The 18,032-nt window shown below is 40.3% G+C and overlaps 2 protein-coding genes across 3 annotated transcripts in view; one reads left to right on the forward strand and one right to left on the reverse strand.

Annotated features, from left to right (window-relative positions):
* The window catches only part of c2h2orf49 (chromosome 2 C2orf49 homolog), a 45,402-nt gene extending 34,017 nt beyond the window's left edge, over positions 1-11,385 (reverse strand). The window contains exon 1 of the mRNA XM_039743878.1: positions 11,219-11,385. Within this exon, the coding sequence (XP_039599812.1) occupies positions 11,219-11,338 (120 nt within the window). The 5' untranslated portion in view covers positions 11,339-11,385. The remainder of the gene's footprint in view (positions 1-11,218) is intronic.
* A 4,611-nt stretch (positions 11,386-15,996) lies between these two features.
* tgfbrap1 (transforming growth factor, beta receptor associated protein 1) overlaps positions 15,997-18,032 on the forward strand; it is a 75,462-nt gene continuing 73,426 nt past the window's right edge. The window contains exon 1 of one of the 2 annotated variants that reach the window (XM_039743876.1): positions 15,997-16,359. The gene's annotated coding sequence lies outside the window, so the exon portion shown is untranslated. The remainder of the gene's footprint in view (positions 16,360-18,032) is intronic. The other variant, XM_039743877.1, reaches the window with a different exon arrangement.

The following is an 18,032-nucleotide window of genomic DNA, read 5'->3' on the forward strand; positions in this document are numbered from 1 at the left end:
CAATGCTGCTCTCACGGCTGTCACAGCACAGAGCAGACTTTGCTCCTCCTCTCTCGTGTTTTGATGATGTACCGTCACGTGACTCAGCAGCGCCAGGCAAGCAAATAGCCTCACTAGCACATACACAAACACGATACAGAGCGTAAGATATTATGGCAGAGAGAAAGAGAAGTGGTGTGTGGCTTTATTTTCAAGCCAAAGACCAATCAATGGCAAGTTGTATTATTTGTAAAAAGGCTGTCAAATACAGTGGTAATACAGTAATCCCTCCTCGATCGCGGGGATTGCGTTCCAGAACCCCCAGCGATAGACGAAAATCCGCGAAGTAGAAACCATATGTTTGTGTAGTTATTTTATATATTTTAAGCCCTTATAAACTCTCCCACACTGTTAACATTATTAGAGCCCTCTAGACATGAAATAACACCCTTTAGTCAAAAGTTTAAACTGTCCTCCATGACAAGACAGAGATGACAGTTCTTTCTCACAATTAAAAGAATGCAAATAGATCTTCTCTTCAGGAGCAGAGAATTTCAGAGGGAGAGAGAGAGAGCGCAAAGAAAAGCAAACAATCAAAAAATCAATACGTGTGCTTTTAAGTTTGCCGGCATTTTTTAGAGGAGCGTTAGTATCTTCTAAGCAAACAGCCTCTGTGCAAACAGCCCCTCTGCTCACATCTCCTCCGTCAGGCGCAGAGAACGTCAGAGAGAGAGAGCGAGATTAAAGCAACAATCAAAAAATCAATACGTGTGCTTTTGTGCTTTTAAATATGCCGAGCACCGCAATAAAGCGGCATTTTTTTAGAGGAGCGTCAGTATCTTTTAAGCAAACAGCCTCTGTGCAAACAGCCCTCCGTCAGGCAGAGAATGTCAGAGAGGGTGAGAGAGAGGCAGAGACAAGCAAACAATCAAGCTCCGCGAGGGATGCATATCTTATAGCATTGAGGAGTTTTAGTTAATATGTAATACATGCTCTGATTGGGTAGCTTCTAAGCCATCCGCCAATAGTGTCCCTTGTATGAAATCAACAGGGCAAACAAACTGAGGAAGCGTGTAGCATAAATTAAAAGACCCACTGTCTGCAGAAATCCGCGAACCAGCGAAAAATCTGTGATATATATTTAGATGTGCTTACATTTAAAATCCGCGATAGAGTGAAACCGCGAAAGTCGAAGCGCGATACAGCGAGGGATTACTGTACAACTAATTTATACAAGCATATGAGAAATAATTCAAAAGAAAATGCAGAGCTACAGAAACGGAGAGAGGAGGTGATAAATCCAACACAACCTGGCCCCGACAGAAGCAGACCCCTAACCTCGAGGCCACGGACATTGGCAGAGAATATCCAGGTAGATTATAGTGGTGAAAGTTATATTTTAGTCATCCTCTGCATTAGTTAATTTTAAATTTTCAAAGTGCAAGTGGTTAAAACTCAAAAAGTATAAATTATGCTAAGACCTTTATATTATGGATGCTAGTGCCAGCATTAGGGTCAAACAGGTAAATAGTTTGTGTTTAAATGACCATTTTTCAAAATCACCGTGAACAGAACCACGGTTTTAATTCATTATATTTTCTGTGATTAATGAATCAAAATTAATGTGTTATTTGATACAATATTATCCCATAGATAGATAGATAGATACTTTATTAATCCCAAGGGGAAATTCACAAAAGTAGTAAAAAGTGTCCAGAGAATGAGTCCACATAAAAGAAAGTGGTAGGAGTTAACAGTGAAATAGATAAAAATAGAGAAAAAAGGTAGAAAGATAAAGTCATACACGGAGCTGCTGGAAAGGCTGCCACTCGCGTCAGCACCCAAGTCATATATCGATTGCCACATGTTATAAAAGTGAATACATTTACTGAAACTGAAACAAATATACTGAATAACATAGCTCACATTTGATTGAATACAATTACCCTTTTGTGCTAACTGTGATGAGTACTATACTTAAGCTACAAGATGTGCTACACACTTAATTATTTTATTATTTCACCTAGCCGATTCCCCAAGAGCAAAGGAGATTATGAGGGGCCTTGCAGAAATTATAGTGAAGGATTTGCAACCTCTTTCCATGGAGGAAGATGACGGCTTTAGAAATTTTGTGAGGACACTTGACCCGCGATACAAAATTCCAAATAGAATATCTTTAATGGAGGGGAAACTAAAACCTCTTTATGAAGAATGCTGCTCTAAGGTCAGAAAGGAATTGAGTGGTGTGGACAATGTTGTGCTTACAACTGATACGTGGACATCAAGAGCCACAGAGTCATATTTAACAGTCTCATGCCACATCATAGATGAAACTGGCAAATGCTGGCATATGTGCTAGAAACATGTGTTCCTGGACAACACACTGCAGACAATATTTGTTCACAGTTAACCAGAATCATGGAAGAATGGGGCATAACAGACAAGATTCTGGCTGTTGTAAACGATAATGGCGCCAACATGGTTGCTGCTGTGCGCAAAGCAGGTTGGGCACACTACCCATGTTTTGCACACACTTTGAATTTGGTGGTGAAAGACTCTTACAAGGCTCACCCTGGCTTGTTTGAGATTCAGCAAAAAGCCAGTGCTATTGTTGCTTTATTTCACCACAGCACTAAAGCTGCAGACAAGCTCAAATAAATTCAGAAGCAGCAGAAGTTCCCTGAACACAAACTAATTCAAGCAGTTGAGACAAGGTGGAACTCTGTATTCTACATGTGGGAGAGATTGTCTGAGCAAAAGGAGGCAGTTACCACAGTCCTCTGTCTCCTTGGAAAGAGCTCACTTTGCTTAAATGAGCAAGAATGGTCTGCCATCAGTCTCTCCATCAATGCACTGAGACCATTTGAGGAAGCAACCAGGGAGATATCAACTGAAAAACAGGTTTCACTTTCAAAGGTGATTCCACTGGTGTCACTGCTTTACAGGGCCACTGCAACTACTGAGTGCAAAGGTAGCAAGCTAGCTGCTGAGCTGTCAGTGCAGTGTCACCATCACTTCAAGGCTATTGAAACATTTTATGGTCTTGCTGTCAGCACCTACCTGGACATTTAGATTTTAAAACCTGGGATTCCGTGACTCTGCAAATGTTGAACCTGTAAAAGCTTGACTTGTCACCGAAATGCAGTCAGTGTGTCAGACCTCGGCACCTTCATCTACACCAGGCTCAAGCTTTGCCGGCAGCTCTGCCCCAGCCCTGCAACTACTTCAAGCTCATCTACAGGGGCTGCTGCATCCCCACCTGCAGCAAAAGGTGGGATATGGACAGCTCCATAGTCCTTGCATCTCAGCAGCATCGGACAACTGGCACTGATGTCCTAATTGAAATGCGCAGGTACTCAGAAGAGAGGCCAATTCCTCAGGATCAGGATCCACTATGTTGGTGGAAAAAAATTCAACATTCCCCTCTTTGAGCAAACTTGCCAAGAAGTACCTGGGAGTGGTTGCAACCTCAGTGCCAGCTGAGAGGATTTTTTCAATGGCAAGACAGTTAATAAGTACCAGGCGAAGTGCAATAAAATCAAAAAATGTGAATATGATACTGTTCCTGAACAAAAACCTTTAATCTGTTCTGCACAGGGGGGTAGGGGATATTTCTTTGAGCGTGTTTACACTTTATTTATTGTATTCCCACTAATTATTTTTTATTTTTTTTCAAAGGCGGTTCTCTAATTTTGGGCACTTTATTTAAGAAAATACATTTTGTGTTACTTGTGTTTTATAATAAAGTATTTATTTACTATGCCCAAATTCTTTCCTGGGTTTTAACTAATAAAAAAAAAAATAAAAAAAAAATCACAAAACATTCAGCTTTAGCAATTTGATGATGCGTCCACCTTAATTATTAAAAAGTATCACTATCGGTATCGGAGATACTGCCCCTGTATTTACTTGGTATCGGATCGATACCAAATCTTGTAATATCGTACACCACTAATCATCACGCCTCCCATGTAGTTGGCTGCCTGCCTACATTGCATCCCCCATACCCACGCCTCCCACGTAATTGAGTGCCTGCCCATATAAGGCCGTCCGTCAGCAGCAATCCAATAGACACGATGCCGCTAATTATTCGCAGGCAAATCAAAAAGTTAATACTGGGAATGCCTGTTAAACATCTTAGATTCACTAGTAGCGATTTGGGTGGTGAGATGTCTATCGAGGTGATCACTGTAATATTTATGTCATTGAAATGTATTATTTGAGGCATGGTTTAGGCACCAATGTCATCAGGAAGGCACCAGAAAAAGGCACCTCAAGGTTACTATTATGGAAGTTAATTTAGAGCACGGATGCTGTGAATGTAAGAGCTGTAATAAATAAAGTTCCCCTGCATACTTTAAAATAAAGTCTCGCCATCACTTTATTTTTCACAATTAGTGAAAACAAGACATGGTGTCAGAATAGAGGACAGTCATGGATTTTGTTGGAGTCCCCTCGTTACGAATTGACTGGGATTCTCTTAACCTGCCGGGAGAATGGAAAAAGTTCCGACAGCACGTGGAGCTGATGTTTTCTGGCCCGCTAAAAGACAAAGACGAGAGTGAAAAATGCAACTACCTGCACATGTGGACTGGGGAAAAAGGAAGAGACCTCTTTAACACATGTACTCACCTAGGAGAAAGCCAAGGTACTGAAAACTTATTATGACCGTTTTGAGATGTTTGTCATGCCTAAGACGAATACGATACTTGCGAGATACAAGTTTAATGAGAAGACGCAAGGTATAAACGAGACTTTTGATCACTTTGTAACAGAGTTAAAATTGCTGGTGAAGGACTGTGATTATTCAAACGAAGATAAGATGGTCAGGGATAGACTAGTGTTTGGCACAAACTCAGTGAAAATGCGAGAGAAACTTAAGTGCCGGGTCTTAGCTAACATTAAATAAAGCCGTGGACATCACAAGATCGCACGAGGTAGCACAAGCACAGCTGAGAACCTTCGATACATGTACTCAGAGCGGCTCACGTGAACTGACTGTGAATGCAATACGCAGACAACAAGCAAGAGCTCCAAAGAGCACTGAACAAAAAAATGCATTACACAATTGAGAAGGCAGGAAAAGAATATGAAGCGAGTGACGCATACAAGCATATTCATAAGTGCAGCTACTACGGGAAAAAAAGCACACGGTGGAAAAAGTCAATGACCAGCTAAAGGAAGACAGTGTAAAAAAAATATAGTAAATTGAACCACTTCGCTAAAGTTTGCAGGACTGGGAAAGGTAAACCCGTGCATGCAGTGTGTGATGTCTCAAATAAAGAGGAAGACGAGCTGTTTATTGATGCAGTAAGAAAGGAACAACCCTCTAAAGCTGAACAAGCCTTTGTAGACATATCAATAGGAAAGCAAGGTGTAAAGCTTAAGTTTAAATTAAGTTCATAGACACGCTGCCACTAAATATTCGCAGGCAAATCCACAACTTAATACCGGGAATGCCTGTTAAACATCTTAGATTCACGAGTACCGATTTGGGTAGTGAACACTTCGATGAATGAAACCTGTTATCTTTACAACGGTTGACAAGCACGGAATGTAACTTGAACACAACACATCCTACAAATACGAACCTGATTGAAAGAAATAATGATAATCAAATCCTTGATGACAGCAACACTCATAACAGTCACAAAACAATTACATTGACAATCATGTTACGTTATTTTTAAAATGTTTCCTTTTCATAACTTCTTTAACACACTACTTCTCCGCTGCGAAGCCCAGGTATTTTGCTAGTTGAACATAAAACAGAAAGAGAAAATAACGACACAGCTAAAAAAGCAGCGGCAAATTTCGGCAAAGGTTAAACGCTTGTGTCATGAGCACGAGGCGGCTATGTAGTGTCCGCAATGGACGTGGCCATACGCCGTGCATAAGATACCATATTGACACTGGCAGGCAAAGGGGCCACCGATTCTCTCTCTGCCCAAGGCCGCCACAAGCCTAGAGCCACCCCTGAGTACTGCTGCAATAAATTATTTCATCGAAGGTCGCGCACAATCACTGCACTACCGTGTTCCCATGTTTAATAACATCCTTTAACTCATATCATCATGAAAATGATATCACGTATACATCTCAGTATTTTAGTTATTCAGAGAACTGTAATATCAGGAATGTAATGGATTCTGTGTCCTGTCGGAGGAAGAGAAAGCCGGTTTAAGAAGCACGTAGTGATTCACACACATACAGCACATAGAAGAACACATACAAAACAAAGCATTTAGCGTGCTACTTTAACTATCATCTAATTACGATGTGATTTGAGAAACTGGTTAATTAAACGATTTTAAGATGGAAGTTTATGATGTTCTACTTTAATGACAAAATAAAGTACATGATTAAAGTGGGAATTTCGAGACTGAAGTTGACATTTCATGCTTTTTCCCCACTGTGCCTTTTTTTTTTCTCTGTACCCTAATAAGCTTTCATATGACACTCAGATGGTGAGCTACGACTCGCCTTTTCATGGCGACTTTGATATCCGACAACTTTTTTTTTTTATTTCGGGCACTGTGCGACTTTGAACTTGAGCTTTCGAATTTCTCTGACACGCTACAGTATGTCAGTCAATCAGCTTCTTTTTGTTGCTTATACCATTGTTTAAACCAACAAATAGTATGTTTCTTCTTCTTGCCTCCACTTGGAAAATGGAAGAATTTCAGCGAATACCCTCTTGCTTTTCCAATTGTCTTTTCACAGAACACTGAACTTAAGGGCTATTTATATTGATGTGCATATTCAAAGAGACGTAATTCTGGGAGGAGTTGGGGTGGGACAACAGGCGCATGCACAAGCGTTACTTTTCACGCTGACCAGGATTTATGTAGTGGAAGAACGCAGAAGTTGGCGAATGCACAGATTTATGCATCTGGATTTCTGTGTGTAAGCACATTTTGGCTTTTGTGCTTATGTCATGTTATAGTGCGAGTTCTACGCACAACGTTATGCATGAGGCCCCAGAACTCTAAAACTTAGGCACTAAATCAATAACAAATATATACAATATTACACAATTTCTTAAAAAAAGGAAACTGCTGCAAAAATGTAACGCTCCTACGTTGTGAAGTCATCACTAATTTTCTGTTCTCGATTCCTGTGTTGGTTGGGTATATAGAATGGCCCTCAAGTGCAATGTGCAAAAACAAGTTAAATCATGCAAAAACAAATCAGAAACCACAAAAACAAAATTAGAAACACAAAAAAATGAAAATGTGCAAAAAACAAATTGAACACACAAGGGCAAATAAGGAAACAAAAACAAACTGAATGCCCAAGAGCAAATAAGAATACACAAAAATCAAGAGAATGTGCAAAAATAAATTGAGAATTTACAAAAAAACAAATCAGGAAAGGCAAAAATAAATCAGAAACAACAAATGCAAATGGAGCAGTACGCAAAAAACGACTTTGCAAACAAATTTGGAAGCATGAAAATAATAAAACACGATTCAATTCAAGCTTTTCATCGACTAGCGTGGTGGAAGCAGGAACGCCAACAGGTAAAAGATCTCTTACCTCTTTTAGTATTTTTAATATATTTTAGAAGAAAGATAATGTTTGCATAACTTCCAGCATTCTCTGCCAGAGCAGTGTTTAAACTATTACAAACATATTTCAGTATTTTTAAATTGGTACTGTAGCTATAATGTAGTGCCGGAAGAAGTCGTCATTGAAAATGATTGATATTGGCATTATTTTTATTGCATTAGTATACACGCTGCTGACATGTATTATTTAACATGCGCAATGAATTCCTAGTTTTATCAATACTGAAACGGTGTTGATGTGAAAAGTTAAGTGTCAATCTAAAATGTATTGTAACGATTCGGGGGTGAGACAGTAGAAGAAATGGAATCTGCGCTTTAAGCCGGACTGCTGGGATCTGTACCTAAAAATTACCTTTAGCTTCTTCAGCTCATACCCGGCTCCGAGCCAATCCATACGCCACAGTTTCCCCCAATTCCGTGAGCTGACCCAAGGCCAGGAAACACATATGACGTTCTCCGGTGGCCAAGCATCAGTTTAGCTGCCAGCAGACTCGCGGTCGAAAGTGCTGGGTCTGCACCCTTGCACACTCACGGGGCTGCTTTTATATACGGCTCCTCCAGGTATTTCCACTCTTTCGGAAAGTGCACGTCCACAACTCGAATGTCCCTCTCATATTCGGATCCAGGGTGCTATAGCATTGTTATTACTGTTTATTATTCGTGGATGAAACAGAAAACTAAAGGTGCTGGTCATAAAATTAGAATATCATGACAAAGTTGATTTATTTCAGTAATTCCATTCAAAAAGTGAAACTTGTATATTAGATTCATTCATTACACACAGACTGATGTATTTCAAATGTTTATTTCTTTTAATTTTGATGATAACTGACAACTAATGAAAGTCCCAAATTCAGTATCTCAGTAAAATTTGAATATTATGAAAAGGTTCAATATTAAAGACACCTGGTGCCACACTCTGATCAGCTAATTAACTCAAAACACCTGCAAAAACCTTTAAATAGTCTCTCAATTTAGTTCTGTAGGCTACACAATCATGGGGAAGACTGCTGACTTGACAGTTGTCCAAAAGATGACCATTGGCACAAGGAGGGCAAGACACAAAAGGTCATTGCTAAAGAGGCTGGCTGTTCACAGAGCTCTGTGTCCAAGCACATTAATAGAGAGGCAAAAGGAAAGGACATGATGTGGTAGAAAAAGTGTACAAACAATAGGGATAACCGCACCCTGGAGAGGATTGTGAAACAAAACCCATTCAAAACTGTGGGGGAGATTCACAAAGAGTGGACTGCAGCTGGAGTCAGTGCTTCAAGAACCACCACGCACAGACGTATGCAAGACATGGGTTTCAGCTGTCGCATTCCTTGTGTCAAGCCACTCTTGAACAAGAGACAGCGTCAGAAGCGTCTCGCCTGGGCTAAAGACAAAAAGGACTGGACTGCTGCCAAGTTATGTTCTCTGATGAAAGTAAATTTTGCATTTCCTTTGGAAATCAAGGTCCCAGAGTCTGGAAAGAGAGGAGAGGCACAGAATCCACGTTACTTGAGGTCCAGTGTAAAGTTTCCACAGTCAGTGATGGTTTGGGGTGCCATGTCATCTGCTGGTGTTGGTCCATTGTGTTTTCTGAGGTCCAAGGTCAACGCAGCCATCTACCAGGAAGTTTTAGAGCACTTCATGCTTCCTGCTGCTGACGAACTTTATGGAGATGCAGATTTCATTTTCCAACAGGACCTGGCACCTGCAGAAAGTGCAAAAAACTACCAGTACCTGGTTTAAGGACCATGGTATCCCTGTTCTTGATTGGCCAGCAAACTCACCTGACCTTAACCCCATAGAAAATCTATGGGGTATTGTGAAGAGGAAGATGCAATACGCCAGACCCAACAATTCAGAAGAGCTGAAGGCCACTATCAGAGCAACATGGGCTCTCATAACACCTGAGCAGTGCCACAGACTGATCGACTCCATGCCACGCCACATTGCTGCAGTAATCCAGGCCAAAGGAGCCCCAACTAAATATTGAGTGCTGTACATGCTCATACTTTTCATGTTCATACCTTTCAGTTGGCCAACATTTCTAAAAATCCTTTTTGCACTAGTCTTAATTGATATTCTAATTTTCCGAGATACTGAATTTGGGACTTTCATTAGTTGTCAGTTATAATCATCAAAATTAAAAGAAATAAACATTTGAAATACATCGGTCTGTGTGTAATAAATGAATCTAATATACAAGTTTCACTTTTTGAATGGAATTACTGAAATAAATCAACTTTGTCATGATATTCTAATTTTATGACCAGCACCTGTATTTCTCTTTGTGGAGTTTCCCATGGCAGTTTGTTGTAACAGCACTTTTGACCGTTTCGGTCCCAGATCCAGTGTGATTCAAGCACTTTGTCTCTGTATACTTAGTCATATTTCATTTTCAGTATTTCATATCACCATATTTAGAAAGTGTGCATGGAAAGAGACAGACTTTCGTTTCAGTGTATGACAGATTTTGTTTAATCGCAATGTCTTTCATGTCTTCCTCTATATTTTTGTCTGGTCACTCTTTTAATCTCTCACAAATGCGGAGGTTAAAAAGAAAAAAAAAGGCGACAGTACATAACTAAATCGGTTACGGGGTCTTAACAGGTGGTGTAATGGAAGCAGTGACGTAGAATGCCTCCTGTCTATTTAGGTATTCTTTAAGAATTTAAAATAACCTTTTACATGGCTGTTTGAGATTCATTTGATGTTTTACACAAATAAGTTTGTCAGTCCTGTACTGGCTGTCAGAAAACCATAACATGATGCCGAGAGCGTGACTGCAAGCAGCTGTTCATACGAAGAGTTTTGCATGAACAAATAGCAATCTTCTGTGACACATGCGAGAATTGATTTTTTAATTGAGATTTGTTAGTTGGCTGACTTTAGACGAAACTATTACAGATATATCTGATATCAAGGCATTAAATTCGTTGTTTGTAGTACAGATGAGATTTTTTCTACTGGGTACAAGCTCATTTACTGGTGAAACCCCAGTCGGTGAGTGCTCGAAGTTAAGCAAACGTTATATTGTTTTTGCCAAAAAATACCTAAAACAAGATAAGATCTCTTTTACTTTTCATAGTTCTCGCTTCCACCACACCATTCATTGAACAACTGGGATTGAATCGTGACGTACGTTTACCTTTCACGGTTTTTTTTGCTTTGATTTGGGTTATGCGCAGCTCTTTTTGTTTTCATGCTTCCCAATGTGTTTGCTGCTCATTTGGCATTTGTTGTTTATTTATTTGTGCGTTTCCAATTTGGCTTTGCGTATTCAACTTGATTCATGTTTTCTCATTTGTTTGTGCACTTTCTGATTTGTATTTCCAGATTTGTTTTTGCATTTTTCATTTTTATTTTTCGCATTACACTTCAGAGCCACCGTAGGTATACTTAAATTGCATAAAACATGAGCCCGATCTATAACGTGACCCTTAAAGGCTGCTTTAAGTAATTTTTATGAAACGCCTAACATGATTTACCTTTTTGCAATAAATATGGAAGGACGTTTCACACAACTTTAATTCTACAAGGTTAAACACGAATAGTACACACTTTATACGCTAAATCCTAAAGTCTGTGACAACTTGCTACGTCCAGCCGTGCTATACATTCCAAAGATCTGGATAACAACAAAACACATAAGTTTGTACAAAAACGTCCACACTTACCTCCTGCAGAGTGAGTAGAATAAAATCTCTTGAAAGCAGTTCAGGGTGTAGCAGCACTTCGGAGCTATTAGCTTTAGCAGCATTTACCCCAGTGCCCGCTACCGCACCGGCCGCCGCCATCTTTCCTCCCTCGAGTAATTTCCTACCCCATAATCCTTTCGAGTCGCGCGCACGTCGAGCTCCCTGAACAGGCGAGCACGAGCTTGTAGGGGAGTACTCGCTACTTTAGGAATGCGGGTTAGATTTGGCGTTGAATGTCGCGCGCAATCCCTATATTCACTTTCAACTCATTTCCTCCATTCGCTGCTGTCAGCACGATGCTGAATCTGCTACAGCACGAAGAAGAAGTACAATTATTGTGTTTTGTCTCCGTTTTATCCTTGCAACATCGTTTATGTACAAAGCTGTAAAGTTTTTTTTTATTATTCCGTTTCCAAAAGGACTACAATTTATACCAAGAAAGCTATAATCCAATTAGTTTCCTTTTAATTTGTACTGCAATTTAAAAATACGTATCAGCAATGTAAAGGTGTTTAATATTCCTTTCAAATGAATGCCTTCTGGTTGACTTTCTGATAATGGATAATCGTGGAGATGCCTGTCTTTCGCCAGAGTTCTCGCATTTTTTTCGATGTTGTTCTTGTCCGCACCACCACCTACAATGGACATTTTGGGTGTACCTGTCCTGGAACATGAGGGCCCTAGTAGGGGTGGCACTCAAAGCCTGGCATGAAAAGTCTGTGTTCAAGAGATAGTGGCCCAGAGAGACTGGTTATGTTCAGGTCACAGAGTTCTGTGGTACACCCCTGCCTGGCAAGGTGACAAAAACACCCCCAGCTGCAGTGCAGAGGTGTGTCTGCTAATTTTTACTGGGTACACAAGTATAATCCCTTAGACTCTCATTCGCAAGGGAAGTTCAATAAAATAGAGGAGTCCACACAATCATTATGTTATTTTAACATTTAACATACATTAAGACAGAGGAGGAGGATTTTGTGAGTACATTAACAAATAACAGGTATCCACTGATCACTATAATATCAAGCATTAATTGAATTTATGTTCATTATCCATATTGTGATGGGTCTGATCCCATCCACACTTGGTGAGGACAAGAAGCAAGAGCAGCAGTAGTTTCAAATCCAGAAATGATAAACACATGCATTTGCAAAATATTATTTTAGTGAGCAGCTTTAGTACCAGCTGCAGGTGGAGCCTATAAAAATGTTCAATCCACTGCAGCCACACTGTCACCATCATAGTCTGGCACAGTTAGCAGTCTGTTTCAGGACAATTACTACAGTACTACAGTATATTGGTGTCAGAATGAAGTTGTATCATTAAGTGGATGTTATGTTAGTTTGCTGGGTTTAGCAAGGGAGACAAGCAACCTCACCATTTCACTTGACGGGACTGAATGATTCTGGATGGGTGCTGTTACTTTATTAGTTTTGGGAAGAATCTCATGAGGCTGGATTTGTTACACTAAACTATTCATTGTGACCCAACAAAGACATTCTGTATTGATGCAACAGCTAGTACTATTTACTGAACTTAAAAGTCGTGGGTTTCTTGTAGCACCATGAAGAATTATTCCCTATGGTCCGTCTCTCACTGCCACTGTTATGTTTTAAAATTATGATGTAACCTAATAAATGCCTTGAAAAGGTTTTTCAGCAATGTCAGCAAAAGCAAAAAAAACAAAAAAGGGCCTATAAAAATGAAATATTCTTGCCCTTAATGACTTGGGCTTGAAATACTATGTAATTATGGTTAAGTCTGAGTCAAACTCAGGGTGATGTGTGATTTGATTACAGTGTTAAATTCATACTCTCGGGAGAGTATTCGGCTATCATCTAGATCAGTGATGGCGAACCATTTCGAAACCAAGTGCCCAAACTGCAATCCAAAACCCACTTATTTATCGCAAAGTGCCAACATGGCAATTTAACCTGAATACCACCTAAAAGTGAACACCAGCATAACCAAGGAGCTGATGGTGGATTTTAGGAGGACCAGGCCCCTCATGGACCCCGTGATCATCAGAGGTGAGTGTGTGCAGAGGGTACAGACCTGTAAATACCTGGGAGTGCAGCTGGATGATAAATTGGACTGAACTGCCAATACTGATGGTCTGTCTGTCTGTCTATCTACTGAGCTTTTAGTTTAAAAAAGCAACTCATACATTAACATCTTTTGTCTTAAAAGAAAAACATAATAGCAGAGCTTTCAATGATACAAACAACTTTTTGTTGAAAGGTAAAAGTTTGCATTTGGCGTGCTTTTGAACAATTAATGTGCTTTTTGCTGTTGTATGCATGCTGATAATTTGTCTAACCTTGGCTCATACTTTGTAAGTTTGAGAGCAACACATGCAGCACTCAGGTCATCTGTTAGTCTGTTTCTGGTGTCAGATTTGATTTAATTCAAAGCTGAAAACAGCTGCGCACAAGCATAAGATGTTCCAAACAAAGTAAGGAAAGCAATCTCAAGTGCCTTCATTGACTTAAGATTATTTGGCAGAGAATTCCACACTTTAAGGATTTCATTTTCATAACTAACTGTGTTGTCCTTTGTCATCCCTTTGATCCTCTCAAGTGTTTCACGCAGGTCTTCCCTATTAAGCTCCGCCAACCCCCCACCCCCCGCTTCTATTATATATTACGGGGTCGTGGATCAGGTGTGGCGATTAGCAACTCCCGGCAATAATTACAGATGCGGACGACTCCTCACCTGTGCGCTTAAGCGAGGACTGCCCGCGTCACAAAGCTTCCGGAAACCGCCCGCCACTCTACCATAACCCCCTTTAAGCCGCGAGTGTGGCAATTATCTGTTAAAACTGGCCTTTTCAATTTTGAGCTGTGGACCCGCTATACCACATCCCCTCCAACCCCACCACGGGAATCACAGACTCAAAAGGCTGCAGTCCGTGCCGCACCCTCAAGCAGCATGTGTGTCGCCCGCCTTACCCCAGACAGGAGAGGAAGGACGCGCTCCCATTGGGCTGCTGGGCAGAGGGGCGGGTGATGTGAGAAAAGTCCTCCGGCGTGAAGAGGGGGAGCGGTGAGGGGAGCAGCCCGGCCCCGCATTCCTCTGGCTTTATAGTAACGAACTCTGTGTTCGGGCGACGGCGCGCGTGCCCACTGAGAGGGCTCTGAGTGCCCCCTTTGGCACGCGTGCCATAGGTTCGCCACCACTGATCTAGATGATAAAATAACATTATGCTCCAAAAAAGCATTACTTTTTCTATGTGTTTTGCCAAGTTAAGGTAACTAATCAATATTCATGAGTATGGAGAAGGATTCAATCAAAACACAATGGCGTGTAAACAAGAAGCTGTAAAGTTAGTTTTAAAACAAACTGAAACTGTACTATTAGTTGAACCATTTAGTTAAATCAAGAGGTAGTGATGATAATATGAATTGGTTGTCAGATATTGACACAAACTGATGCATATGGTATCATACGGCCAAACCAGCATAATATGCCTGGTGAATTTGGTCCTGTGAAGCTTCACTATAGTGCAAATTGGTACAAAAAGGTGAAATTATTGCAATGAAGAAAGACAAGGAAGACATTGGCACCCTAAGCACTGCTTACAATGCAGCAACTGTTTTACATGTCAGAAGAATTGTGGAAGTCATTGAGTCTAGTGCTGTAGTAGCCTAAAACAACATGTTGATCATGCACATCAGGCAGTGACATTCTACCCTCTCATTCTCAAGCAACAGAAAACATATGATAAGAAAAGTGTGAAAAGAAACATGCTTCTGCTGTGGCCATTGTGACATCGAGCTGTTAGACAAAAACAAGAGTGGAGGATGCAAGTATCTATCTATGCCGCCAGGGTTATTCTTACCTGGACAAAGCTGGCAGCACTGAGGATTTTCTTTTCTCCAGTGCCTTCAGTACCATCCAGCTATCTCTGTTAAGGGGTAGGCTCATAGAACCAACATACCCCTAGGGAGAAATAAAGATCTATCTGTCTATAAAACCTTTGGCACTGTGTCAGTCCAGTGCAGGGAACGTTCTTATCCAGCTCACTCATAATTGTTTGATTTAGATATGTCAAATAATTACATACACGCCCCCCAGTCACAGAAGTAGTGCCCCAGGGAGAAATTTCAAAGGCTAAAGAGATGTAACCGAAAAGATAATGCACGCCATTTCCTTATGTCATCTATAGTACTTAGAAATAATCATTTTTGGGAAACTTTGGAGTCATGAGACGCCAAGGTCAATGCCGGCAACCTCGGGCACAAGCCAGGAATAAACTCAGCAAGTTCGAATTTAATGGATGGAAAAGAGGCAACGATAACGCTGAATATAATATAATATACCCTGTTTCTGATGGCGTGCATTCTATAAAATAAACTGAACTAAGCGTAGAGACGGTTATTCATTGCTGCAAAGCAACCTGCAGCGGTCTTTTATTCTTTTTACGAGTTTAATCACTGGGATTTACACAAGAAAAGGTGCCAGTGTTATTACAGTTTACTAAAGGAATGACGTCAAAAAGAAAGGGGTTCTCTTTTTGGAGTCTCCGGAACTATAAATGTGAATGAAACGCAGAATTATAAATACTATCCATCCGTCATATAAAAACGGATTAATTATTACTAGTACTAGGTAGATAGTTATTTTTTATAAAACATATCAAAAATAAAATAAAATTAGAACGAGCCGACAAACCAATCGAAAGACTTTTGCTTCTCTTGTGAAAGTGAAATCTTGCAGCTTCAAATTGTCCCGCGTAAGATTTTTGCGACAGTGATGGTCGCATTGTTATGACGTACACGAGTGGCTCCATTGTCCTACACGTCAACTGATGAACTTGAGAGAACATGAACCGTGCAAGGGTTAAGCACTTTTGTCCTTCGGTTTTGCGATAATGACTTGTTCCCGGTAGAGCTACTGGCAGGGATTTTCCATTGAGCTTTTAACCAACCGGTCAAGAGGAGAGGCTCTGATATTTTCCTAGAGCTGCGATCCATGTCAGCTGACAGGATGTAGGTGGAAACAGGAGCAGGAAACCGGGCCGAGGGTTTGAGTCTGGCAGGGAACGGGTGAAAGGGAGATGAAGAAGATGAAGTAAAGAAGTGAATCTGCTTCACTTGCACATGACACTGCAGTTTGTGTAGGTAAGGCACGTATGTCTTGTGACGCAGCGAATGTACTCCTCTGTCCGATCCGGGTCAGCGCTAGTCTTGTCCTTTTCCGAATGCGTAGCCTGATCCAGCTTCTATAGCAGGTTCAACCCGTGTGGATTCCGACACGATTTGCTGGTGATGATGTATCAAAATCATTATAACTAGTGGATTTTTTTTCAATAAGCCACGTGGAGCCAGTGGTTATGAAGAACATTGTCTCATTCAGTTTTACATGCGGAACGGCGTCTCTTTGTCATGATCCGAAGATAGAACTGAATGGTGTTCTGTAATACTGGAGCGCTCAACTTGTTTTTCCCACACCATTCGTGGTTTTTCCATTGTTAACTGTAATCATCTGTACCCTTATGATGGCTTACAGGGTAAACGACGCAATATAAACTTAAACCATCGTACTGAAGTAATGCTGTTATACTTGGGGCATTAACTCTGCAATTATTTAATTTATTTTTAATGAAAGATTCTTCAATGCCAGTGATATTTATCAATGCACCACAATTCCTGCAGTGCCTGCAGGTAGTAAATTTGCATTTCAGCAGTTTAATAAACTTTTAATCATTAACTTTGCAGTTAGTAGAAAGATCTGTAAATTAAGTAGAGTCTTGTTGAAATTTGTGTTTTGTTTATCTACCAATGATTTTTTTTTCTGTCCATTTTGTAATCTCCTATTTTCCCAAAGAATTTAGTACTTTGATTGAAAGGCAGAAATGAGTGTAAAACAGTAACCATGAGATGAGAGGCTGTTGTTGTAAGGCACATTGTCTTGCACACCCTCAATTAGTTGTACAGGGACATTTCAGATTTCAAAAGTCAGAATTAATACCACATTCTGTAGTTAGACAGTGGTAGAAGTGGTATATACAGAAGCAACTGTAGACTGGCCCCAAATTGGAGCCAACATGTTATGAGTTGGAAACACTTGATTCTATGCATCCTTGCAGCCTATGCCTTTTGACTTGTTTGGATATATGTTCATTGTTTCGTAACAGTAGAAAATAAGTGCATGCATTGTCTGCAGAGTGCAAAGCTTTGAACTATGAATCAGCACGAGCATTTCAGGCATGCTTGCAACAGGACTTTTAGTCACAAGGAAAGGGTGTTGCACAGAGGGCAGGATTTCTCATAGAGTGGTGCAGTTACTTCAGATAATGAGAGGCGCCATCACTGTAAGCAGTTGGTCCACTCAGCTAGTTATTTGATTTTTAAAGATAGCTGCTTGCATTGACTATTTAAAAAGTCAAACTAATGTGAGATGTGGATGGAAACACTGAATAACTGGAAGTCACTGTTCTCGTGGATGGGCCATTAGTCTGCTGTTTACCTCCTCACATTTATATCAGATCAAGTTTGAGTCCCCAAGCTGTGAGGTAGCAGTGTTCCTGGCCGTGAAAATATTATTGATAAAAAGTAATACCAATCTTTTTGTAATTTGACCAGTGTATCAGCTGTTTAATTGTTTGCTGCATGAACAAAGTAGCATTCTTATCATTTTTAAGGATACATTAAAACAATTTTGTGGATGACTGGAAACATGCAAAAAATATATGCATTGTTTTTGCAGTAATCTTTAACCGATGTTTGGTTAGTTATTTTGGATCAGTTAGATTTTGCTATTGTAGTGCTGTATTGGGACAAGACTGAATTTA

Source organism: Polypterus senegalus, chromosome 2, assembly GCF_016835505.1.
Source record: "Polypterus senegalus isolate Bchr_013 chromosome 2, ASM1683550v1, whole genome shotgun sequence".
In the NCBI taxonomy this organism is placed as follows: domain Eukaryota; kingdom Metazoa; phylum Chordata; class Cladistia; order Polypteriformes; family Polypteridae; genus Polypterus; species Polypterus senegalus.